The sequence below is a fragment of the Quercus lobata genome, chromosome 2 (genome assembly GCF_001633185.2).
Source record: "Quercus lobata isolate SW786 chromosome 2, ValleyOak3.0 Primary Assembly, whole genome shotgun sequence".
NCBI classification, from domain to species: Eukaryota; Viridiplantae; Streptophyta; class Magnoliopsida; order Fagales; family Fagaceae; genus Quercus; species Quercus lobata.
Window position 1 is genome coordinate 50,912,068 of NC_044905.1, and position 25,494 is coordinate 50,937,561.

Here is a 25,494-nt window from a genome sequence, read left to right on the forward strand (position 1 = left end):
TCCTGTATCCAAGACCCAAGTTTCATTACCCAAAGCAGTTCTATTCACAAGTTTAGCAAAAAATATGGAATGCTTGAGATTACCTGCTAGGGGTGTGGACTGAGAACTTGAAGCTTGATTGAAAGAAACATTATTAGCCATAGCAACAATGTTATTCTAAGCATCAGTCCCTCCAATCATAGCAAGTAAATTCTGACATTGCTCCATTGTAAAAGGAAAAGCTTGTTGTGTGATAAGACTTGATTGGCCCTTGGCTTGGTCTTCTATCTAGAAGGATAACCATGGAGCTTGTAACACTTCTCCATGGTATGACCACGCAATCCACAATGGCTGCAAGTAGGTCTTTCCTTACCTCTCTTGAAGGTCTTGGATTCAAAATTCATTACCTTTGCTGCAAGAGTTGTGGACTCCACAAAAGGACCATTGTTGCTGCCTTATCCAACTGATCTTTGCTTTTCATCTTGAATCAGTAAAGAGTACACCTTCTCAACTGATAGAATAGGATCCATTAACAGAATTTGACCTCAAATGTGAGAGAAAGAATCATTAAGACCTATCAGAAGTTGCATAATTGCTTCTTTGTGATGAAGATTAGAGATCTTCTCATTCACATGATACACACACTGCTCATAAGAACAGATAGGAAGTGGCTCATATTCTGTATCTCATCCCATAAAATTGAGAGATCAGTGAAGTGATCACTCACAGAAAGTTCACCTTGAGAAAAACTTGCTAGATCCTTTTACAATTGATAAACCCTAGGTCCATTACCCTAAGAAAACATATTCTAAAGCTTCTTCCAAACTTTCTAAGTAGTCTTATGATACACCATGTTAGTTGCAATTTTAGGGGAAACGAAATTGATGATCCAAGAAACCACAATGTCATTGTATCATGCCCAACTTTGAACCACGAAAGGAACTTTCTCCATAGCTGAAGTTAGAAAAACATATCAATCAATCAACCAGAACTTATTCTTGATCCTAAGAGCTCTCTCCATTGATCATGCCCATGTAGGGTAATTCTCTCCTCCAATCAGTGGTTGTGATACAAGTATATTGCATTAATTGGAAATGATGGTACAACTATGTATATATATACAACAGAAATGGAAAATAGGGGAAGTAACTAACTAATGGATTTTCCCTCCAAAACCTAACAAGACTAACAAACTCTTCACACGTGCCATCCACACACTTAATACTTAACATATACACAATAATGAAAAACTACATGTCGTTTTGTACAATACACAACAATTATAAATCAACACTGTCATTTAGGCTTGTCTTCTTTGATGATTTCCTTCTTCCATTGATCTTTGCCTCTATCATGCTTCTTACTATTATTCTTCTTCTTACTATCTTGACAATAAATAATGTTTATTTTTTTAATCTCTCAAAATTCAGTAGACATTCCTCCATATTGAAATTTAAACATTTGATAGATATCATAGTTATTAATCTTTAATTATCTTGAAATTTTGCTAGCTAAAGAGTATAACGTTCTGTTTTTTTTTTTTTTTGAAGTAAAATATTTTTCAAAAAATGTTTTCCCATTTCTAGTTGTTTGTTTACATGTAAAATGTGGTCAAACATTTAAAATATTTTATGTTGACCATAAATTCTTTTATAAAAAGTTGTAAAATATTTTACCTTTAAAAATTTGGTAAAACATTTTACAAGAATACACAGTGGCTTCCTCTCACACCATTTAGTGGATAGGTCACCAATTCGGTGGTTTGGGTAGCCAATGCCGGTAGTCTAGTTGCTAGAGCTGCTAATCTAGTGATCAGTGTCGGTGGCCCAATCACTGGAGCTGCCATTTTGACGGCTGGTGTCGGTGGTGCAGTAGTTAGACCCGTTGTTCCAATGACCAGTTCCAGGTCTGGTGATCGAGCGGAGCCATTATTTCGACGACCAGTGTTAGAGGTCCAATAAGTGAAGCCATCGTTCTGGTCACCAGTATTAAGGGTCTGGTCATTGGAGATTCAGAGAAACCACTTTGGTGGTGGTCATGGTAACTAAGTCGATCACCAGAGCCACATTCCTTGCAATTCGGTTAATCTCCAACACTAGCAGCTTCGATGGCTGAGCCATCGATTTTAGTGTTTTGCTTAAAAATTTGTACTTTTCATTGTTACACTTGATCTTCTAATTTCCATTACAAATATGGAATGAGTATTTTCAAAACTAAGTTTCACAACAAAATGGAAGATAATATTTAATGGACACTTTGATTTTGTATATTAATTGAATATGAGTTTTTAACATACTCTATGATTTTATACATTGAAACGGAAATTGCAACGACATTTAGAAAGGAATCAATCATCTATGATCTCCTAGATTAATTAGAATGTTGAACATAATTTTGATAGATATTTGCATTGCAATATATGAATAAATAGTTATTTTGTGTTTTTTTTCATTTGTTAAAATTTTGTTGATCAATGGGTGCTTATTTGGATCATCATAAAAAAAAATTTTAATTCATATTTCGGCCCCATCAATAGAAATCCTGGCTTCGTCCCCACTCTTGAGAGTGCAAAAGTTGAGTTTTGACATGATTATAAACATAGATAAAAGTATGTGTTTTCCTTTTAACGATAAGGCTGATTCTTTTGATATTAATTATTACCTTAATGTAAAATGGTAAGAAAAAACTTTGCTCTTATGTTAGGAAGGCTCTCACCTAGTTTGTTTCCAAAAAGAATGTTTTGGATACCACCATGCTAACTGAAGGCCTTCTTGTACTGATTTTCTCTTATGGGATGATTTAATCATAAACATTGTTAAAGCATATAAACAATTACTTATAAAAAATGCTTATAAATTATTCTCTCCGTGCATAGAAGGACATATATATATATATGTGTGTGTATGTATGCATGTGTATATGTATCCAAGATTGAAATTTGAATGGAATTATATCATTTACTATCACTTTATTTAATCATATAAATATTAACGATGTTTGAAAAACTCTATGGCTCTCAACCAAGCAACAATGGAGCAACCCTTAACAAAGGCTCCAATGCACTAGGTAAGAATTTCCTAGCAAACAAGAAACATATTTTTGTAGTATTTCCATTATAAGGACATGTTGATCCACATCGAATTTGATTCAAAAACTCATTAGTGATAGCACTCCATCCAAATTTTGCAGGATGAGGGCCACCCCTCGACCAATCAACCCATGTAATGCTTCGATTCGAGTTTAACTCTGAGTACAACAAGTTCACAAGTGTTGGAATATAATGTTCATCCATGTAACAGGGCATGAGACAATGTTTTTGAAAAATAGGGTAGTATTTGGTGTCAGACACAATGTGCATGGCAAGGTGACGGTGCACTTCAAACCATTGAGCCCCTTTTCTCCAATCTTTGATGTTTATAATGGGCCACATTTGGGGACTATATCGACCGCGACCTGCCTTCCTTGGGTCGTCGAAGGAACCTAGGAAGCTCAAATGCGAGTCCATGAGGTAGTTATAAATGATCTTGAAGTTGAATAATGGAATGCAAGATTCTGAGAGCAATACAAATCTTTGATTGGAGATGTCAAGTAGGGCATTTGCTAATAGGCGTCTCTCTGCATCAATCATTGAGGATGTACCCCAATACACTGGCTGCAAAAACAAATTAATGATGCTCATATAATTTTAATTTATAAAAAAAAAAAAAAAACTAATTATTTATAGTTTAATACCTTAATTATTGCTTACGTGAATATGAAATATTTTTAATTTGCAAATATTCATGGAAAGCAGGGATATGTAGGGGGATGGAAATCTTTAATTTCTTTATATATATACTGACTCTCGCTTTCACTTACGCCCCTCCTCTTCTTTCTCATCTCTCATACTCTTATCAACGTTGACACCTCCATTATAATTAGATGGTTCTAGAGAGAGACATAATGCACCCACAATCCTACCCTGTCAGTGGCTCCCAAAATTTTGAAACTGTTTTTAGGTCATACGTATATTTTTAATTTTTTAAAGTTTGGGCATTAAAAAAATTTAAGTCGCCCCCTCTTCCCCAAAAAAAACCAGGGGAAAAAATTGTTGAGAAATTCTAGTAAGGTACTTGTATTATTTATTAAAATGATATTTTTAAAGATTTTGATCTCCCAAAAAGTATAACTACCCCCTAAAAAATTAAATTAATCTTTTGGGAACTTAAAAAAAAAAAAAAAAAAAAAAAAAACACAGTAACTCATAAAAAATAATAACATTACAAATAGATAAAAGCCTCACTCAAATCCATTGTTTTTATAAAGATTACATGTCAAATATTTAGTGGTTCTAATATAGTTATATTTATGGCATGTGGCTAAAGAAAATTCATTTTCAAATCAGAAACAAAATAACTATTTGGTATGAGTAACAAAAATGTTGTCTAAGGAATTTCAAGTTTTATCAACCTAATTCCAAGTTCCAACAATGCAATTTTCAGACTATGTGCTCAATACTTCAATATGCTTAGTTTATGTAATTTTCTTTAGTAGTCAAATATTTTTTTCCCTACTATTTTGTTGATTTTTGGAACATGAAAGAGTGCAAAGTCATGAAAAGAAAATTTATTATTTTTTTGGAGAGATTTATTGAAAAAATAAATTGTTAAAATAGGTTTTTTTGTTGATGTATTGCTTTGTTATTTATGGGTCAAAATAACTATTATATACTTGGAACCTAATGTATTCTACATGTTTGTTAGGATTGTGAATGAAAAATGGATTTAAGAGGGTAAAGTTTCAATAAAAAAATAATTATTTCATTCATGTGATTAAGGCTAAAAGTATACTATAAATATTAATATATAAATGATCAATTTAAGTTCTTATACAATACTTATAGATTTTTCATTTACATAGTAAAATATTACTTATTCAATTGTATATATTTATATATATATATTACTTATCTATTCCACTTTCTTCTTCTTCTTTTTATTTTTATTTTATATTCTACAAATCACAACTTGCCATGTACTATTTTGACTTTTCTTATTGTAGGCCATGTGTTTTTTTTTTTTTTTTTTTTTTTTTTTTTTTTTTTTTTTAATGTTACTTATAAAATAACCAAAATTTAAAATTGAAAAAGTCAAACACATGACATATTGTAATTTTTTTTTTTTTTTTGAGAATGCATGACATATATTAATTAGTAGAATATAAATTGTATATATTTATGTATATATTACTTATCTATTCCACTTTCTTCTTCTTCTTTTTATTTTTATTTTATGCTCCACAAATCACAACTTGCCATGTATTATTTTGACTTTTCTTATTGCCGGCCATGTTTTTTTTATTTTTTTTTATGTTACTTATAAAATAACCAAAATTTAAAATTGAAAAAGTCGAACACATGACATATTGTAATTTTTATTTTTTTGAGAATGCATAACATATTGTAATTAGTAGAATATAAAGTGAAATATAAAAAGATGTGACAGAAAATTTGAATTTATCAATAATATTGTCTATTCTCCTTAATAAGGAAAAATAGAGCTCAAAAATCCTCCCCCAACTTGTGTAAAAATTAAATTTTATATAAAAAAAAAAGAATCATTCTCTTAAATACATTTGCTGATCAAACTAAACTTGATGGTGATGATTCTAATGGTGGTGATGGAGGAACTTCTTTATTTATAGTTTTAGCCCAAGAGTAAAAAAATTCCTCTAATTTTCTCTTATTTTTAGCTAAATTTAAGACAACCGTAACATTTATTTGATTTTAGAATGCCACATGTTTAGATCTAAATTAAAATTAGAGAATATTGGAGAATTCAATAGAAGAAAATTTCATCCCAAATTTCTGAATCTTAGAAGGTACTCCACCTCATCGTATTGTCATGCTTGGAAATACGTAAGGGCAATGATTGTGTGTATATCGTTTTTGTCAATCAAATTAAAATTTGAATTATTTGTTTTTTTGTTTTTTTTTTAATGATTTTCATTTTCTTGGTTGACGAAGCTCTATTCAACATCAATTATAAAAAAGAATAATCACCCAGCGACAATTTTTTTTACTGAAGAAACATATTACCTGGCTAGGGATTCTTCTACCACAGAAGATAGAATCTTGAGGCTCTGAATCATTGAAAGAAGGATTTGCATGCACATATATGGAGTAAAAGCCTTCATTTCCTTTGAAAAACTTTTCCCACAAGGTTGCCAATGGCAAGGGCCCTTTTGTCAAGAACATGAAAGCCACCTTTGGAACCTGCCGGCCAGGCAGTTCTGTTTGTGGAACCATTAATGCTTTCTGGAACAACTCTTGGTCACTCATATTATGAGTAAGGAGCTCCTGTTTTTTCAGCAAAACACTTGTATAGTTGGATGCCCCATTTGCTGATTCAACTAAACTTGATGGCAATGATTCTATTGGTGGTGGTGGAGGTGGTGGTGTATGTAGTGCTGGCGGTACTAGTACTGTTGATGATATTGGTGAAATAGTAGAATATGTTGGGACTTGTAATAAAGGCAATAAGCTTTTTAGGTATAGACAAGTTAAAAATCCAAACGTCAAACCAATAACAAAGAAGAAAACTTGAAAGATACGGCTTGATTGTATTTGGAAACAGAAGGCGTTGGAAATCCTTTGCCATAGATGTTGCTCATTTCCCATTGTTACCACACACTGACACAGAGGAGATAGATAGAGGGGTCGGGGGTGAGAATTAATTAAGAGATTGTTATAGTAGCTTCAATTGCTAAAGCGAATTAAACGCTTATAGCTCAAGTAATGGTAAACTTTTTCGTTATCATCATTAGTTTATTCTATATTGCATGTTCTATATTGCATTTGTAGGTAGGTAACATCTACAGGATGAATTAAGTAAGAGGAATTTGTTTCAAAAGGAATTTAATTAGGTTGCACTCAAACCTTTTGGAAATTCTAACCCAGTTCTAACGGACCAAATAAACCTGAAGATCTTAAAGATAAATATATATATAAAATAAAGGATAATTATCAATTGTAGGCAGGGTAACAGGAGAATTCCACACACAGTCTCCTACGACGTCGCATGACTTAGCTTCTTGTATCTCACGTTAAGCAAAGGCCAGGGCATGTTCATATACTCTCCTTGCTAAGCTCCTCATTCATCTGCTTCTTCTCTATCCAAATCAATAAATCAAGGCAGGGTAATTTATTTGCAAGTATTCAGCCATATAAAGCAACAAAGAAAGTATATATGAGTTTATTAAAATAATAATAATAATATATAGAAATAAAAACAAACAAACAAAGAAGGAATGTGTCGAATGAAATATTGTAAGTATTGATTATTATTAAAAGTCATGAAACCAAGTCAACCATGAAAGAGGTTCCCTATAAAATTTTGCAATTGGGTTTCTACCCTTTGGGATGGATATTTAGCTGGATAAAACTTATTACACTTAGGTGTGTGTAACAAATGGTGTTCTATTTAGTTATTAATAATTTTAGGTGCCACTAAATGGACCGGTCCACTTGGGAGTTTGGGACTGTTCGGTCCTTAAGAGTGCGTGACCCTTGTAAATCCAGTGTCTATACTCATGTTTCCCAAGTCTTAAACTTACGTGGTTCCCACAAAGGGTGCCGATTGTAGGCGGTGATTCATGGTATAATGGAAGAAACCACAATTCGGGGCTTAGGGGGATCGCATTTTGGAGCAAGGGAAATTGAAATTCAATCAAGAAAACAGAATCCTCTTTCCTAATCCTCATATAACTTTGGATGGTTAATAGTGGCAGCTTTAAGAATTTTTTTTCAGAGTAGTCATTAAAATTTTAAATTATACAAAATCTAATAAAAAGAAAACTTTATTTATTAACAAAAAAAAAAAAAATATATATATATATATATTATAAAGTTTTACCATTTCTTTTTATGAGTTTTCATATTTTAAAATTGTTGTATGATAGTCTCATTATCAATGCTGCAAGTTGCAACTTTATTCTTTATATATTTCATTGTTGAACAACTTCTTTTCGTTATTACAGCTGCGACAAGAAGGTCAAAACTAACTTTAAAAGCAAATAGACTAATGAATATATGACATGCTTCTATGTCTTCACTAACTTTTCAGCAAGGTTACCAATTCATTTAAGCTCTAAAAATAAGTCATTGTTGTGCATATAAAAAATATAATTTTGAAATTGACTATTAAGTGCTAAGAAATTTGTCTCAAAAAAATCAAATGAATAGAACTCTTTTTGTTGGACATTTTCTTTTTGTTTGAAAGGGCTTATTATATTGTTAAGGGGACTAAAGTTTGAGCCTAAAAAAAATTTAAGGTGGTTACAATTTTATTTCAAGGGTAGACAAATCATAAAAATTTTAAAATATTATATATATAATTTTTTTTCTAGGTTAGGATGGTACTGTAACTACCCTGCCTTCAATGTAGAGTCGCACTGAGGATTGATCATAAACTTTTTTTTGGCTAAAAATCATAAACTCTTTGATACTTAAGTAAGTGGTGGAGAAAAATAAGATACAACAGTGAAGCATGTGTGGTAGTTAAGAGAGTAAATATTGTTCAACCCCTCACCTAGTGGGATTGATGGGGTATTTACTATTTATAGATGGTGTTTGGGTTATTCCCTGTGAAAGGAATGATTAGGAATGGCAAAAACAACTTGACCCGTGGGTACCTGACTCGACCCAACCCGACCTGTGAAACAGTAGGGTTGAGTTTGGATTTTAAAAATTAAACCCAAAAGGGGTTCTGGTCGGGTGCGGGTTTTAGTAATACTTGGCCCGAACTTGACCTGTATATGTGTGTGTATATATATAAACCCTAATTAAATAAAAACTTTTACTAAATTCTAACCCTAAATCCCTTACATTCACTCTCACCCTTTCTTTCCCTCTTTCAGCCGCCCTTTCTTTCTCTCCCTTACTCTCACTCGAAGTCTCGCAGGCGCCCTGCCTTTCGGCCGCTGCTCCCTTGCCGGCGTCGCTCCCTTCTTCACCTTGCTGATCCTTCCTCCCTGCCTCCTTCACCTCGCCACAACTGGCAGAAGCCACTCTTCCTCCCTCACCTCGTCGGACCCTCCTCCACCTCATAAGGCCATAACTCTCTCATCTCTTTCTCCCATCTCTCACAATCCACATCACTCATTGATGAGTAGCGATCTTGGGGTTTTCGGTACAATTGATGAGCAACGATCTTGAATCTGATTAATGAACAGTGATATTGGGGTTTTGGTAGCTACTCTGGTCTTGATGAACATGATCTTGGTCTTTTTGTTTTTGGGTTTCTGATCTAGATTGATGAACATGATCTTGGGTTTTTTTTTTTTTTTTTTTTTTTTGGGTTTCTGATCTAAGTTTGTGGAGGTTTATTTTGACTTTCAGATCTGTCATGGCTAGGCGGGGCGAGTTTGAGGGTTAAAAAAAACCCTGTTTATTAAACAGGGCAGGTTTAGATTTCGGGGGTAGGCCCGCGGGGTGGGTTCGGGCATAAAGAAACCCGCCCCAAACCCAACCCGTTGCCATCCCTAGGAATGATGGCTTTTGTTTGTCATTTCTCTGCCTCCTATTAATTAAAATGACTAGTGAGAGTTGCTACTCCCACATGAGATAAAAGTCGACTAGTGACAAGCCCCACATCATGAGGTTGGCTGAAGTGAATGATAGCCAAGATGCTTCGTGAGTCATGCATCCCTACTTTTGGGCTAGGCTAGACATACCTTTATGTCAAATATCATTAGTGCTTACCTTAATTAGTGGTTAAGAGTATTAACTATTGATTAGTGACTTACAAGTATGGTGAAACTTCTTGGATAAGTCTAAGACGAATCCTAGGGGTTCTTGACCCATTAACCAAGTTGAGGCCCGAATCGAGTTTGTGGTTGGTTTTTCCTTTAGCCAAAGCTATCAATATCGAGATGATTGCATCTTAAACCATTGCCCAGAGCCAAGCTCATATCATATATGCCTAGTGGATTTTGAATAGGGGTATTGGTGGGTTTGGAGTGGGCATAATTAGGTTGGGTACATAAAATCCATTTACCCATTTATTGCTCATTTAACTAATTACTTCCAACCCAGACCAAACCTAACCCAATTATTATGGGCAAACTCCAACCCACCCAATTACCCAATAATCAAAATTACCAAAATGCTCCTTAAACTTAAAAATGACCAAAGTACTCTTAAAATCCTTTAAAATGACCAAAATAGCCCCCTAAACCTATAAAAAAACCAAATATGATCAAAAACCAATAAAAATTACTAAAACCCCACACCCCCCCCCCCCCCAAACCTATAAAAAGACCAAATATGATCAAAAACAACTAAAAATTACTAAAACCCCACACCCTCAAAACCTAAAAAATGACCAAAACACCCCCTGAAACCTAAAAATTGACCAAAATACCCCATAAACCTAAAAAATGATCAAAATACCTCTAAACCTAAAAAATGACCAAAATATCCTCAAAACCTAAAAAATGACCAAAATACCCCCTAAACCTAAAAATGACCAAAATACCCCCCTAAACCTAGAAAATAACCAAATACTCTTGAAACCTAAAAATTACCAATATACCCCCCCTAAACCTAAAAAAAGACCAAAATACCCCCTGAAACCTAAAAATGACCAAAATACCCCCCAAACTCCAAAAATTACCAAAATACCCTCAAACCTATAAAATGACGAAAATACCCCCAAACCATTAAAATGACCCAATTATACCCAAAACCTCTAAAATGACCACAAATAATTGGAAACCTATAAAATTACCAAAAATACCTTGAAACCTCCAAAATGACCAAAATAGATATAAACCTCTAAAATGACAAAAATACCCCTCAAAAGATCTAAAATGACCAAAATGCTACTAATCCTATAAGATGAACAAAATACTCCCAATGCCTCTAAAATTACCAAAATAGAGGTTTGGAGTATTATGGATGTTTCAAGGGTATTTTCAATCATTTGTAGGTTTCAAGGGAATGTCACTAATTTTTTAGGTTTTAGGGGTGTTTCGTTAATTTTTAGATTTTGGGACTATTTTGGTAATTTTCTAGGTTTTGGACGTCTTTTAGTCATTTTTTAGGTTTGGGGATATTTCGGTCACTTTTTAAGTTTTGGGGATATTTTGTTCATTTTTTAGGTTTAGGGGGGTATTTTGGTCATTTTTTAAGTTTAGCGGGGTATTTTGGTTATTTTTTAGGTTTAGGGGGTATTTTGGTAATTTTTAGGTTTTAGGGGTATTTTGGTCACTTTTTAGGTTTCAGGGTTATTTTTCGGTTTTGAGGGTATTTCGGTCGTTTTTTAGGTTTAGGGGGTATTTTGGTAATTTTTAGGTTTTGGGGTTATTTTGGTCATTTTTTAGGTTTAGGGGTATTTTGGTCATTTTTTTAGGTTTAGGGGGTATTTCATTTTTTTTCCTTTAGGTTTCATGGGTATTTTGGTCATTCTTAGGTTTTGGGGGTATTTCTATCATTTTTTAGGTTCAGGGGGTATTTTGGTAATTTTTAGTGGTTTTGAGTATTTTAGAGTTGGGTGATTTGTAAAAATGATATGTGGATCATAATTGGGTTTAATTGGGTATCTAGTTAAAACCCAATAAATATTAATGTTAATTGGGTTTTGTAGGGGCTAGGGTCTAGGTAACCGGGAATGACCCATGCAACCAAGGCCCAAGGTTGGCCCAGGTAACGAAGGCTATCCCAGGAAATAGAAATTGGTTCGATACTGTAGGGAGAGGCCTAGCCCAATGACAAGTGTGCAAGGGTTCAAAGATTAACATTTGGGGGAGTCCTATTATGTCCAGGACAGGTTAGGCCCAATACCGACTAACAAGCCAGGGGGAGGCTGATGAGGGGACGGTCAAATTCAGGTTAATCCCCAATTACTGTCAGTGTCTTTGGGAAGTTTGCTGCTGAAACGCTATTTGGCATCTAAAACAAGTTTCAAGAGAATTTTTAGAAGGAATGATTTTTCCTTGGGATTCTAGGCAGAAGTGGGATTACGTGAGAAATGATGAAAAAGTAATTATTTGAACCCCCACTAAGGAGGGACTATAAAAAGGGAGGGAGGACGAATAGTAAAGTGGTTCTGAGAGGAAAAAAGGAGGGGAGACAAAAGGAAGGTGAGGGTAAGTTGAAAGAGAGGAAGAAGAAAGACCAAAGGGTGGCTGAGAATTGGGCCTAGAATCACATTAGTAAAAGAGATTTGGCTGTCAAGGCAGCGTTTGAGGCAACTATCCGTAGGAGTGCAAGGAAACCCACCAACAAGTAAATTGGGTGCCCAAGTCCTTTGTCCCTGAAAACATCACTCTAGGGTTTGGGCACCACGGGTTTAATTGGCTTAATACCCATTTAACCCAATTAATAATTGGGTGAGTTTGGGTGGGTAAATAGGTTTGAGTTTATTTTGCCACCCCTAATTCTGAACCAACCATCACTGTAAGAGATGGATCCAAGGGCGCCTAACCCATTTTAGTTTGTATTTGGATTTGTAGGGCACCCATGACTAGGATAGTAAAACATACCTCTCCAGCTTCACATTTAAAGTGGGATGGTTCATATGATTTATATTCTTAAACATTTTTAAAGCGTATAAACAATTACTTACTAGAAAATCTCATACATTTTCTCTCCATGTACAGAAGGAAATAAATCATATTGAAATTTAAATGGAATCATATGATTATCATTACTTTAAATTTAATCATATAAGCTTTAACAATGATTGAAAAACTCTATGGCTCTAAACCAAGCAACAATGGAGCAACCCTTAACAAAGGCTCCAATGTACTAGGTAAGAATTTTCTAGCGAACAAGAAACATATTGATGTTGTATTTTCATTATAAGGACATGTTGATCCAAATCGAATTTGATTTAGAAACTCATCAGTGATATCACCCCATCCAAATTTTGCAGGATGAGGGCCACCCCTGGACCAATCAACCCATGTAATGCTTCGATTTGAGTTGAACTCTGAGTACAACATGTTCGCAAGTGTTGGAATATAATGTTCATCCATGTAACAGGGCATGAGACAATGTTTTTGAAAAATAGGGTAGTATTTGGTGTCAGACACAATGTGCATGGCAAGGTGACGGTGTACTTCAAACCATTGAGACCCTTTTCTCCAATCTGTGATGTTTATTAAGGGCCACATTTGGGGACTATATCGACCACGACCTGCCTTCCTTGGGTCATCGAAGGAGCCTAGGAAGCTCAAATTTGAGTCCATGAGGTAGTTATAAACAATCTTGAAGTTGAATAATGGAATGCATGAGTCTGAGAGCAAAACAAATCTTTGATTGGAGATGTCAAGTAGGGCATTTGCTAATAGGCGTCTCTCAGCGTCAATCATTGAGGATGTACCCCAATAGACTGGCTACAATAAGAAATGTTGAACGCATATTAGTTTATGAAACTAATAATCTTTTTTTTTTTTCTTGTTTTTTGGTTAAATGAACTGCTAATCAATATCTTGCTGCCCATGCGAATATGAAATATGCTCTGCAAATGTACATGTACAAACAAGAAATATTAATGACAAAATGCCTCTATCTTGTCTTGGCTCACCTCGTTCATTCCGGGTTTTTTTTTTTTTTTTTTAATTGTATTCTTATCATTGTCCCTCCTCTCTCTCATTCTTTTTAGAGTTTACACCCCATTATTGATGTCTCTAAATTAAAGTTTTCTCTAGTGACACCCCAGATCTGATTTGGATATAATCTAAGTATGTTTTGTATGGGTGTGTGATAAGTCCTACATCGAATATTTACTGGATAAATCTAAGCTTTATTAACAACTATAAGGATAGATCTGGGCTTTGTTTTGAACACTCATCTTGATCAACTTAATTACAGGTAGACTCACACAACCAAAAAGATTAAAGATCTCCCAGTGGCCAAATTGGTCATTATCAACTTTTGGATAGTCAAATTTATTATCAAGTTGAAGATTCATCAAGACGTACGTATCAAGGACCAAACTAATCAAGACTCCAGTAGTTCATTGAGTAATGTCACCCTAAAGCTATCTATGTTTGATTTTCTCCACTTTAATGGCCCTTATAATTCCTACGATTTGGATTTATTAGATTTCACATAAGGAAAATGTTTCTTTAGTTGTTTATCATTTTAGAAGAGAGGCGAGCTTATGGTATTAGACTGTTAGTTACTCAAGAAAAAGACAAACTTGAATATTTTAAAAAAATAAAAAAATAATAATAATATAAAAATTAAAAACCAAAAAAGAAAAAAAAAAAAAAAAAAGGAAAGAGAGAGCCCTTCCCAAAGTTACCTTGATGACATGGGTAAATTAAGGATGAGTTTTTTTTTTTTTTTTTTGATCGAGTTGGTCGGGTAAATAAATAAGAGCAGGATAGCTAGTGGCGGAACTAGAAGTATCTTTAATATTGTTCTTCTCTTTTTATATGGATTTGAGTTGGGTAAATAGATAAGGGCAAGACAATAGTGGCGGAGCTAGAAATATCTCTAGAAAGGAGGGTGTGGGATGGGTGAAAGCTAAATATATATATATATATATATATATAATTAAATCCAAAAAATAACTTTTATAGACACAAAAAATATGTTTGTAACATTTTTCTTGAAAAAAAATGTTTGTAACATGATTTACAAATGCTATTTTATTACATACAACATTAATTTAAACTAAAGATTTTTTAACTCCCAAGTCCTAACCATGATTTCTTACCGTTTTCTCCAAAAAAAAAAAAAAAAAAAAAAAAAAGAAAAGAGAGTCCTAACTATGAAATCTACATTTATCATTTCTTTTAAAAGGAAAAAAAAATGTCCATAATCCATATCTATAATTTTCTAAATTGAAAATTAAAAATATTAAAAAAAATAAAGAAGGGTTTAATTAAAAATATTTACTAATTTTACTCATATATTTCTAGGAGGTGTTATTATGGTATAAGAGTTATTAGAGGAAAAAAATAGTGTCTTAAAAATGTATAAAATTTTCTTTTCTATTTTTTATGAAGTACATTAAATACACTTTGAATTAATGAGTTATGTATAATATAAGAGTAATTATTGGAAACAAAAATGATGAATTAGTCATCTAACTAGATGATTCTCAACCAAAAAAAATAAAAAATAAAAAATCATCTAAATAGATGTGTTACATGTTTTTAAATATACACACACACACATATATATATATATATATATATATATTTCTTTTTTTTCCTTTTTTTCCAAAGGGGACAATTGCTCCCCCTAGCCCTACCTCCCCCTCCACCTTCGGGGTAGTATAAATTGTTAGGTTAGTCTTCAAATGAATCTTATCACTTGTAGTAGATGAGTTTCTTTTGAATTTGAATATTATGTTTATGTTGTAAAGAAATATAAATTGATGTTGAACAACAATGCAAGCCGAAAAATATTATTATTGGGTAAAATTTTACTTTGAATGCTGTTTTCACAATAAGAAAACCCTGTTTGGATTTTATCCATTTTTTGAGATGCCCTCCCGTAACATTCTGCGGGCTCATTCCTAAGAAAACGTAGCACTATGCGTTTGTGTGTTTATTGTTTTTGTTAATCAAACCAAATTAATTAGCATGCTTTTTCTTTGGTTGGATGCTTTCCTTTCCTTGATTAATCATGAAGTTATATTCAACATTCATAAAAACAATAATGAGTCATAGACAATTTTATGGAAGAAACACCTTACCTGGCTAGGGATTCTTCTCCCATAGAAGATAGAATCTTCAGGCTCTGAATCATTGAAAGAAGGATGTGCATGTACATATATGGAGTAAAAGCCTTCATGCCCTTTGAAAAACTTCTCCCACAAGAGAGAAAAAGGCAAAGGCCCTTTTGTCATAAACATGAAGGCCACCTTTGGAACCTGCCTGCCAGACAGTTCTGTTTGTGAAACCATTGATGCGTTCTGGAACAACTCTTGGTCACTCATATTATGAGTAAGGAACTCCTGCTTTTTCAGTGAAACTCTAGCATAGTTGGATGTCCCATTTGCTGATTCAACAAAACTAGATAGCAATAATTCTAATGGTGGTGGTGGTGGTGGTGGTGGTGATACTGTTGATGATATTGGTGGAAGAGTAGTGTATGTTGGGGCTTGTAAAGAAACCAAGAAGCTTTTGAGGTATAAACAAGCTACAAATCCAAACGTCAAACCAAAAACAAAGAAGAAAAATTGAAAGATATGACTTGATTGTAATTGGAAATAGAAGGCCTTGGAAATCCTTTGCAATAGATGTTGCTCATTTCCCATTGGTAACCACACGGAGTTGAGATAGATAGAGGGAAAGAGAAATAGAGAATTAATAAGAGATTGTTAATAGTTTAAATTACAAGAGCCAGTTGAAACGCTTGTAATTCAAGTAACGGTGAACTTTCTTGTCATTGCGTTATACTGTATCACATGTTTTGTAGTACTATTAGTAGTTGACTAGTGCGTACGTAGGTAATATCTATATGTATTGGGAGGAAGATATCCTCCAGGCCGACTTCGCCATTCTTTCTTAATGAAATTACAGTTTTCCTTCTTTAGGATTAAAAAAAAAAAAAAAAAAAGTAATATTTATATAGTGAATGTAAATTACTTGTCCTAATTTTTGTATTCCATTTTATATTTCGCTAATTAAGTAGTTATTACTTGCCATCTATTGAAAAAAAAAAAAATTAAATGGAAGTTCCACTTTATACTTCACAAATATGACAATCACAGCTTGCAATGTATTTCTCTTTTTTTTTTTTTAATAAAATAATTAAAGTTTAAAATGAAAAAACAAAAAAAACAAATCAAAGTTTATCCATTTTTTGTGTTCCACTAACACTAATCACAACTTGTATGTATTTTTTTTTTTTGTTTACTTTTCTTTATAAATAACCAAAAAGTGGAAAACAAAATTCAAATAGATGGCAAGTTTTGGTTGGTAGAGCATAAAATAAAACACAAAAAGTGAAACAAAAAATTTGTATTCAAAAATCAAACACATGACATATTACTCTTTTTTTTTTTTTTCTTTTTTTTTCTTTTTAAGAGTATAAAGTGGAACACATGAAAAGTGGGATGAGGAACTTGTATTAGAAAGACTATATGTGGCACTCAAACTTTTGAAAACTCAACTGAGTTCTCTACTTGACCATTGTGTCAGCTCGATGAATTTTAGGGCTTAAGACAAAATTTTTAAGCAAAGTCTTTTCTTATATATAAATGTTAATTAAATAATATATTTAAATTTTTTTTATAAAAAATTAGTTTCCGTTGACATGACAATAAACTAATTTTTTATTTTAGCTATTTGCCATATCATCAATTTTCGTCTAAGAGATAATGGCAAGAACTAAATTGATACAATATTAAAATGTTAGATACTAAAACTAAATTGAAATATAATGTAAATGATATGGACTAAATACAGAATTTACCCTATAAATAAATAAAAAAAACTTCTATGCTTTAAATAGAGTGAGAGTTTTTTTAATAGTCAATTTATTTTAGTAGTCAATACGGGCCTAAATTTTATTTGGGAGCCTATTAGGTAATGAACTAAGTTGCGTATATGGTTAAGCTAGCCCAGCTTTTACCAAATATTCTTGGCAACATGATAACTTTGATTCAGTATATAAAATAAAATAATTTATAAAGTTTGTTTGAAGTAGAATTTTATTATTAAAGTTTCCATAAATTTAACAAACTATTTCCGTTAAAACTTAAAAGACCAAAATTATAAGAAAATTTCTTCTCAAAAAAAGTTCAAGAAATTTAAAATAATTTTATTATTTACTTTACTTTCACTGCCTTGCAGTTTTTTTTAATCTTTACTTTCTATTGTATTATTTTTAATTATTCTATCAATAATTTACATATAATTTTTTATTATACCGAACATTGTTTGGCTAATTTATTTCAGTATAGAATTAATTAAAAAATATATTAATGTAATTATTAGAGCAAGGAAACATTTTGCAAAAACCATTGCTAAAATCTAGGTTGCTAGCTGATCAATTTGACAATTTGTAAGCTTTCTACTGCATGGGCTTTCGTGTTCTTGCTTGCTTAATTACTCAGTTTTAATCTAATGTCGTTGAGCCTAGTCCTCTTTTATTTTTTAATCTGGTCAACAATTCAAGAAAAGAAAGTGGACAACATGGGCTCATATGTGCTTGGACGTAAAGCAAAACTTGATTGTAGCTTACTTTCTAGGGTTGATGTCACCTCACATGATTAGTACACAATTTTTTTTTTTTTTTTTTTTTTTTTTGAGAAACTAGTACACAAATCTTTTACTATCATATAATATACAAGAGATCTACAATTAGCCTATCTCAGAGTAACGAGGATTTAAGATCATGGAAGGGAGTTATTTAGGTATACAAATTCTCTATAACTTATTTTATATCTATTTTACTTTTTTATAAATAACTAAAGCATTATTTTTAAATTACGAATTATGATTGATAAGACATCAAATGAAACACAAAAAGTTGTGCAAATAATTTGTATTTGAGAGTTACTTCCTAAAATAATAAGAGATGGACAAGAGATATTACAACTATATTTAGATTTAAATCTTCAATCTTGTAAAAACTAATTATAAAAAATACATTCAATGAACCACTTTTATGTGTAACATCATCAGGTTCAAACATTTGTTTAACTACTAGGGGTTTGACTAGCATGCAAAAGATATTAAAAACAGGTCTTGGTTTTTGAATTGTGATATCCTCCAGACTCAAGCTACAATGAAGGTTTTTCCTCAAAAATTGCAAAATCAAACCGTTTCATCGGCCTAAAATCTGCTCAATTTTAAACAGTTTTTTGGCATCTTCAATGTAAATAGTATATCCAGGCCGGAAAAATGAAAAAAAGTTTGGCTGTAAAATACTGTTTAAATAATTAAATTAATTTTAAATTGTCAACTTTCCAAGATTGGAGGTCAATGCTGTGCTTTTACCTTATCACGGCCGGAAAATACCGTTCAAACTTCAAATTATTAACTTAAAAACATTTTTAATAGAACAGCTTAGATTTGAAGTTTCAAACTCCAAACAATATTTTATTGGAAGATTAATTGATCATTTCGTTACGTTAATTTTCTGTTGATTAGGTTTTACATTTTTGTTTTTCTATTGTTGCTGAATAAATTAAGGTTTTTCTTGCAGTGCATTTAATTTTTCTGAAATGTAGTTTTGTAGCTGTCAAAGACACAATAAAAGGAACCTTTCAAAAATTAAAATCAATCAAGTATAGAAGTTGTCCAGAACTAGAAGTAGACATGCACAAGGTTAATTAATAAAAAGAAAGGTTTGACACACATGGTTATTATTACTATATACATCTACTACTACATGTCAAGAGGGATATAGTTCAGTGACATGGTATATTCTCCTTTAAAAAAGAAAAAAATAATAAAATAAAATAAAACCTTCCTATAATTGTAACTTGGATCAATTGAATTATTTTTTTAAAACTTGTTATCAAAAAATACCATTATTTGTCACTTATTTTGTAACCCATATTTCATTCAATCTCATCATGTTATTAAACAGAATTTTTTTAAACTATTTCTCTCAATTGTAACCCTTTAAACAAATAACTTTGATAAGGAATATTTCTACAAGACTAAAAAGAAATTAACTCAAGTTAGTTGTTCTACGAAATCTAGTTGTTCAACAAGATCTAGTCATCCATCACCAAAAACTCAATTGATAGTGTCAATAAAATGACTAACTGACTAACTCTACCCACCATGGCCCCACTTTGCCATGGCCTTGGGGCATCATGTGGAGCAAGGTACCTCCACATGCTGCCTCCTTCACACTGCTCATCAATCCAACTCGAGTAAGGAGACTGGGCATGTCCCCCTTAAAGAGCCCTTAGGAGCATTACTACTTTGGCATAAGGAACCATCAATGTGTTGAGAAAACATGAAGCCAAATGACTGGCCTAATGCTACCCAAGCACCCTCATTCCTCATGCCATCATCAACAACAAGTAAAGCTCCTAACACAAGGGGTTGTTAGGTCCCTTTCTTGACACCATATGATACAATCCATCCTAACAGTTGTCACGTACCCAGGGGTCGTCAGGTACTCTCCTTGACACCTAACACGTGAGAGTCACCACATAACTAGGGAGTCAACATGTATGCCTTGATTGTCAAGTACGATTCCTAACGATTTGCAATACAACCTTCCCATCATCTATACTTTTGTCATGAAGTGTGTCGAGGGAGGTTTTTTGCGCGTAGCCACGTGTTTTCCACTGGAGGTGTGACTTTGCTAGACCCGGATTTGTTTTGGGAAGTCCAATCCAGAACTTGACATTGGGCCACATAGACTAATGACTTCTAGTGCATTTTAAGCCTACAAAATAGATAAAACCCAAAGTCTTAGAATCATAATAATGGTTGAAATAAATAAATAGTATATTTAATTGAATAACATTGATTAAATGATTAGTTGAACACCATTATTATTATGTTTATTAAGTGATGTCCAATATTAGAAAGTGGTTAATTAAGTGTCATATATCTAATAATGGGATGAGTCCAATAGTCCATATCCAGCTGCGATTCATGGTTCATGTTCAACAAAATAAGGTATGTCCAGCAATGGTCCATGTCCAAATAATATATGTCCAATGATAGTTCATTTCCAGAAGATATGTGTCTAGTGGTTGTTCATGTCCAAATAATATATGTGCAATGGTGGTAGATCAACTTATTAATATGTATGTTCATTAATGAAGTATTAGTGAGATCATGTTTATTAAATAGTGAGATAATATTAAAGTAACTTGCATCCAGCGGTACAATAACAATGAATTAACATGTACTTAATAATGTAATCTTGAAGATAGAGAGATTTTGACTTACCTTGTATGTTTTTGACTCTAGCTGTACAGCATCACTTTGTTCTTTATATGATTTGTGGCTCTAGCCGTATAGCATTAATGAGCTAATAACATTCTAACAGCAAAATAATATAAGTGCAACAGTATAATGATAATGAATTAAAATATACTCAATTGTATAATTTTGGAGATAAAATATAATGACTTATCTTCATAGTTTGTAGTTCCAACCGTATAATAGCAGTGGACTTATAATATTTCAGCAGCATGACGAAGTGAGTCCAATAGTGCGGTATGATATTATGAGTCCTTTTATGGTGACTTCATGATTGAAAAGGAAAAATGGGTGTAACTGGAGGGAGAGAGAATATGTCTAGCCGTGTGCATAGGTTGGTCAAGTTTATCCCCTTTATCATGCACTTAAATGATTTTTCCCTATAATGCTCTTTTAGTTTTCAGTCAAGTATGAGTGATATTGCCTTCCATAAAAAAGATTTTTAATTTTATAAGTTTGTGTCTTTCATAAGAATAGCTTTAAGTATTGAAAATGTATGTCTTCAATGAGAATGACTTTAATATGAAGTCTTTGTGCCTTTTAAAAGAAAGGTCTTAGTATTGATATTCGTATATCTTTCATGAGAAGGGTTTTTGTAATATGTTCTTGAAAGAGTTTGACATCTTTTAAGATGTATGGAGACAGTAATATATATATATATATTGTGAGGGTCCTTTTGGACGACGCCCAGGCCCAAGTAGGAACGACGACCTCGGGCCTTGTTGTTGTTGTTTTTAAGGGATTGGGCTTGGTTCATCACAGTTAAATGGGCTGATTACGAACCAGATGGTGCACAGAACAGGAATCCTACAACACATATATACTAGCAAACAAGAAATATATGCATTGAACAATAAGAATCAATAAAGCAGCAATACGATAGAGAAAGACACAAAGTAAAAGTTAAGGGGTCCTTAAGATACTGTGTAATATTTCATTAATTTCTCAATTGTGTAATACATGCTCACTAGGACGTATCACAAGGTCCAAATAAGTTCAAAAATTATAGACTTAGATGGCTCTTCAGGCCTCTATAACTTGCAAAGTTTGAATCCCTTTGAATCCAAGTGTGCTCTCTAATGGCTGTTTGAGGATACTGGGCGGTATTTCCTTCTCTTTTCTTACTTTCTTTTAATTCTCATAGAGTTTTCTCAATGATTCTGCTCTAATTCACTATTGCTGAATGCCCCTTCACTGTTGGCTGCTTCCCCATTTTATAGTGTCATCCTAGGGCTCCAAGGTACCACTGATTCCTCCCATTTGCTCCTCCTGGGTACTAGAACCAATGTAGTGTCAGCAACCTTGGTGGCTGGACCCTTCCTTATTTCTCATAATTTTCTCCTTTTGGTGCTTCTTCCTTAAAAGTCTTCTACTGACTTTTGATTCTGGGGTGTCCTTAAAAAGCTGACCTTTGGCCCTTCTTCCTTCAAGGCCTCTTACCCTTTTCGGACTCAACTTTTGGCTACCTTTCCTCTTGTCATTTTTCCCAAGTGAGCTGATTCATTTCTGCCAAGTTGAAAGTCTTCCCAATTGCTTCCCTTCATGGTTCTTCATTCTGGGTTCCCAGAGGTACCAGCCCCTTGCTCATGAATTGTTATTTTTCAAGCTTTCTAGTTCTTTTCTGCATCATTGGGTGGCTGATAGGGACATATCTATTCTCGTTCCTTGGGTTTCTTGGCACTCCTTTGAAGCTGTCTTGATCTCATATCCTGGTTTTACTGCATGTCCCAAGGATCCCGAGCCCCTGGCTATCCCTAGGTATCCCAATCCAGTTCTTACCACTAGACTACCTAGTGATTTTCTGACCTTGGCGGGCTGGGCTTTTTTTCTTCTTCCCTTTGTTTCATGAATTCTAAGGCCTATTTATTCGCGGGTCTGGGTTCTTCCTTAAATCCTTTAATGGAGTTGGGCCTACCTTCTTTTTTTCTTTATTGCGGGCTCAAGTCTTTTATTTTCTCATGGAGTTCAACTCTCTATGCCATTTTGGGCCTTGGTGCAACATGGTGACTTTTTTTAGACCTCAACATACATAACCATCCTTAGGGTAGATCATAACCTCATGGACCAGAGAGTCAAACAGTTAGAAGATACTTCTCATCAAGGCAATGAGGAAGGAACCTCATTTCAGAACCCTTTAGATGATGAAGTAGATGAAACAGTTAACCCTATAACTGATATAGCACAGAAACCATCCAATGAAACGTTCTTACAGACCATCAGTAGGATTTACTTCCAGAAATGACATTCCAAAGTCAGGATTGTCATCAGCAAAGATTTTGAATTTAAGGTAGTAGCCTTAATAGACTTAGGCGTTGATCTCAACTGCATCTAAGAAGGAATTATACCCTCTAAATATTTCCGGAAAACCAAAGAAAGGTTGACTTCCGCAAGTGGAGGAAAAATATAGATTGAATTCAAAATCCCAAAAGCACATGTTTGCCAAGACAATACGTGTTTCAAAACCACATTTATTCTTGTCAAAAATATGATAGATAGGGTCATCTTAAGAAAACCTTTCATGTGTTTGTTATACCCTTTCATCATGGACAGTGAAGGAATCACTACCCATCCTTTTGGTCAACCAGTTAAGTTTAAGTTTCTTAGGAGCCCAGAACCTAGAGAGATTAGCAGTCTCCAAGAAGTTTCTCTGTCTCTAAGACCCTTAACCTCATCAATACCAAAATATCTTCACCAACATTTTCACTTGGTCCAAATCAAGCAAAAAACCTTGATCAATTTGTACCTTCTACCTCATTTGATGATTCTTTGAACCTCAGCCAGTTTCATGAATTATCATCCAATCCCATTGCATACATTCAGCATAAAAGTATTTGCTCCATGACATCTCATGATTTTAACAAAAATGTTTTTATAGACAACCATTCTGTTAATTCATGGCAGGAAGAAAAGCAAATATTTAATCAAAACATGTCTTCTTCAAGTTCAAGAAGAAACAAAGGAAAAACACCTATACAGGGATTTCCTCAGAAAATGCATGAAGGCGCTTCTTCTAGTCAAGAACCCAGAAAAGCAACATCCTTTCAAAATTTGAATCCAACAGCAATAACATTTTCCAGTGGTTATATGGCTATTACTTTACATGAAGTTTTATCCAAGGCTTTACAATTTAATAATGGAGTGTACACAGATCTCCCACCCTCCATTAAATTCATCCTTGACAACCTTCAGAAAGCCTATACCAAAAACAACTATAACCTTTTCCAAAGAACCCTCAGAGCTCTGGAATTACACCTAGTTGAGCTTGAGGCAGGAAAAGCAACTCTCATTAGTCAACTCTTTGGCAAAGAGGATATCCATTCAATGGATAAAATGACAATCATGGGCACCGATTATGCTAGGTTAAGTCTTAAGACTCAAAACCAGCTAAGAAGTGTTGTTGCCAACTTGCCTACCGACATACAAGTTCGTATCTTGGGAAGCAATGTTATGTCTGAATCATGTGACCAATGGTTCAAGCATTTCAAAATATTGGTAACCTCTCTTTCCCAGTTTATGGTGAAGACTTAGATGACATTCACTACGCCTTCATTCAGTCAACCTGGGATGAGTACTTTGGAAGCAGTCACAGGGTTTATGAAAAGAAACATCCTTTTCCCGGTCTAATAGTCAACTATGAAGATGGGGCAGATGATGAAGACAGAGATCCAAGCTGGCTTTCAAAAATGTTTGAATATGGCTTTATCAGACTCATCAAGTTAACAAGCCATAATCAGATCAACCAATTTCCTCAGATAATCCAATAGGTTGTTACAAAGATCAAAGTCCATTTGTCTCCATCAGATGCTGGAGCACTCTCCCACAATGGGACAGAAACAACTGGATGATTGTCTAACATGCTCATCACCTTGTACTCATCAATGGGTACACCCACAATGGCCCTTGGTATGACGGAGACTCCTACCTATCCTATGAAGACCCATATGCTCTTGCAGGATGTTGGAAGGACTACTTCAACAATGAACTCCTAGATGTCACTAGTGAGTTATGGAAAACTTAACATTTCACAGGAAATACTGGCAAGATTTCAGTTTTTACCACCAAGCCGTATTCAGAAGCCTTCCTTACTCAAAGGCTAGACTACATTGATCCCAGTCAGCTAACAACACAGAATGCAGATCATGAACCTCTACTGTATTATGGATTTTGTAATCTGTATGACAAGTATCATGAGCACAACTGTGATTATCATCCCCCATGGGACCCCTATGATGGTTATCCATCTGATGTTAGTGATTAAGTAGCTCCAGAACAGCTACAAAGATATAGAACAGTTCCAGAGTGACCTTTGCAAGGCCCGACTTGTAACACCCCACCCTAATTGCCTAATTAAATTATGTGTTTATATGCATGTCATTATTTTAATTACTTTTAAGTGCATGGAACTTTGATTTTGTGATATTATAGAACATATATGTTATTTTAATGTGTTAGATATAACTTTATAAAATTAAGGATATATATGTGTGTGTGTGTAATGTGTTATTTATTCTTTGTAGATAGGTGTGAATGCAAAGAAAAAGGTAAGTGTGAATGCAAAGTTTATATATATATATATATATATATATATATAAGTGTGAATGCAAGAAATTT

General features: G+C 33.5%; 2 protein-coding genes across 2 annotated transcripts; both read right to left on the reverse strand.

The window, feature by feature from the left end:
- Window positions 1–2,995: 2,995 nt before the first annotated feature.
- LOC115965975 (glycosyltransferase BC10-like) lies at window positions 2,996–6,637 on the reverse strand. Its single transcript, XM_031085312.1, has 2 exons — window positions 6,056–6,637; window positions 2,996–3,631 (listed from the first exon to the last, which is right to left on the reverse strand). The coding sequence occupies exons 1-2, from the start codon at window positions 6,635–6,637 to the stop codon at window positions 2,996–2,998; spliced, it is 1,218 nt and encodes a 405-aa protein (XP_030941172.1).
- A 6,050-nt stretch (window positions 6,638–12,687) lies between these two features.
- On the reverse strand, window positions 12,688–19,831 carry LOC115965982 (glycosyltransferase BC10-like). The gene is made up of 3 exons (XM_031085322.1): window positions 19,771–19,831; window positions 15,675–16,120; window positions 12,688–13,356 (listed from the first exon to the last, which is right to left on the reverse strand). Exons 1-3 carry the CDS (start codon window positions 19,829–19,831, stop codon window positions 12,712–12,714), a joined length of 1,152 nt encoding a protein of 383 aa, XP_030941182.1. The 3' UTR covers window positions 12,688–12,711.
- Window positions 19,832–25,494: the final 5,663 nt, after the last annotated feature.

Bases quoted from the DNA above. Each gene is read 5' to 3' on its own strand.
- LOC115965982 (XM_031085322.1), bottom strand. From the start codon at position 19,831: ATGCCCAGTCTCCTTACTCGAGTTGGATTGATGAGCAGTGTGAAGGAG. The intron at 16,121-19,770 runs GTACCTTGCTCC...TTGGATTTGTAG, and splicing joins GAAGGAGGCAGCATGTGGAG to CTTGTTTATACCTCAAAAGC. The intron at 13,357-15,674 runs GTAAGGTGTTTC...TTCTTATTGTAG, and splicing joins GGAGAAGAATCCCTAGCCAG to CCAGTCTATTGGGGTACATC.
- LOC115965975 (XM_031085312.1), bottom strand. From the start codon at position 6,637: ATGGGAAATGAGCAACATCTATGGCAAAGGATTTCCAACGCCTTCTGT. The intron at 3,632-6,055 runs GTAATATGTTTC...TTGTTTTTGCAG, and splicing joins GTAGAAGAATCCCTAGCCAG to CCAGTGTATTGGGGTACATC.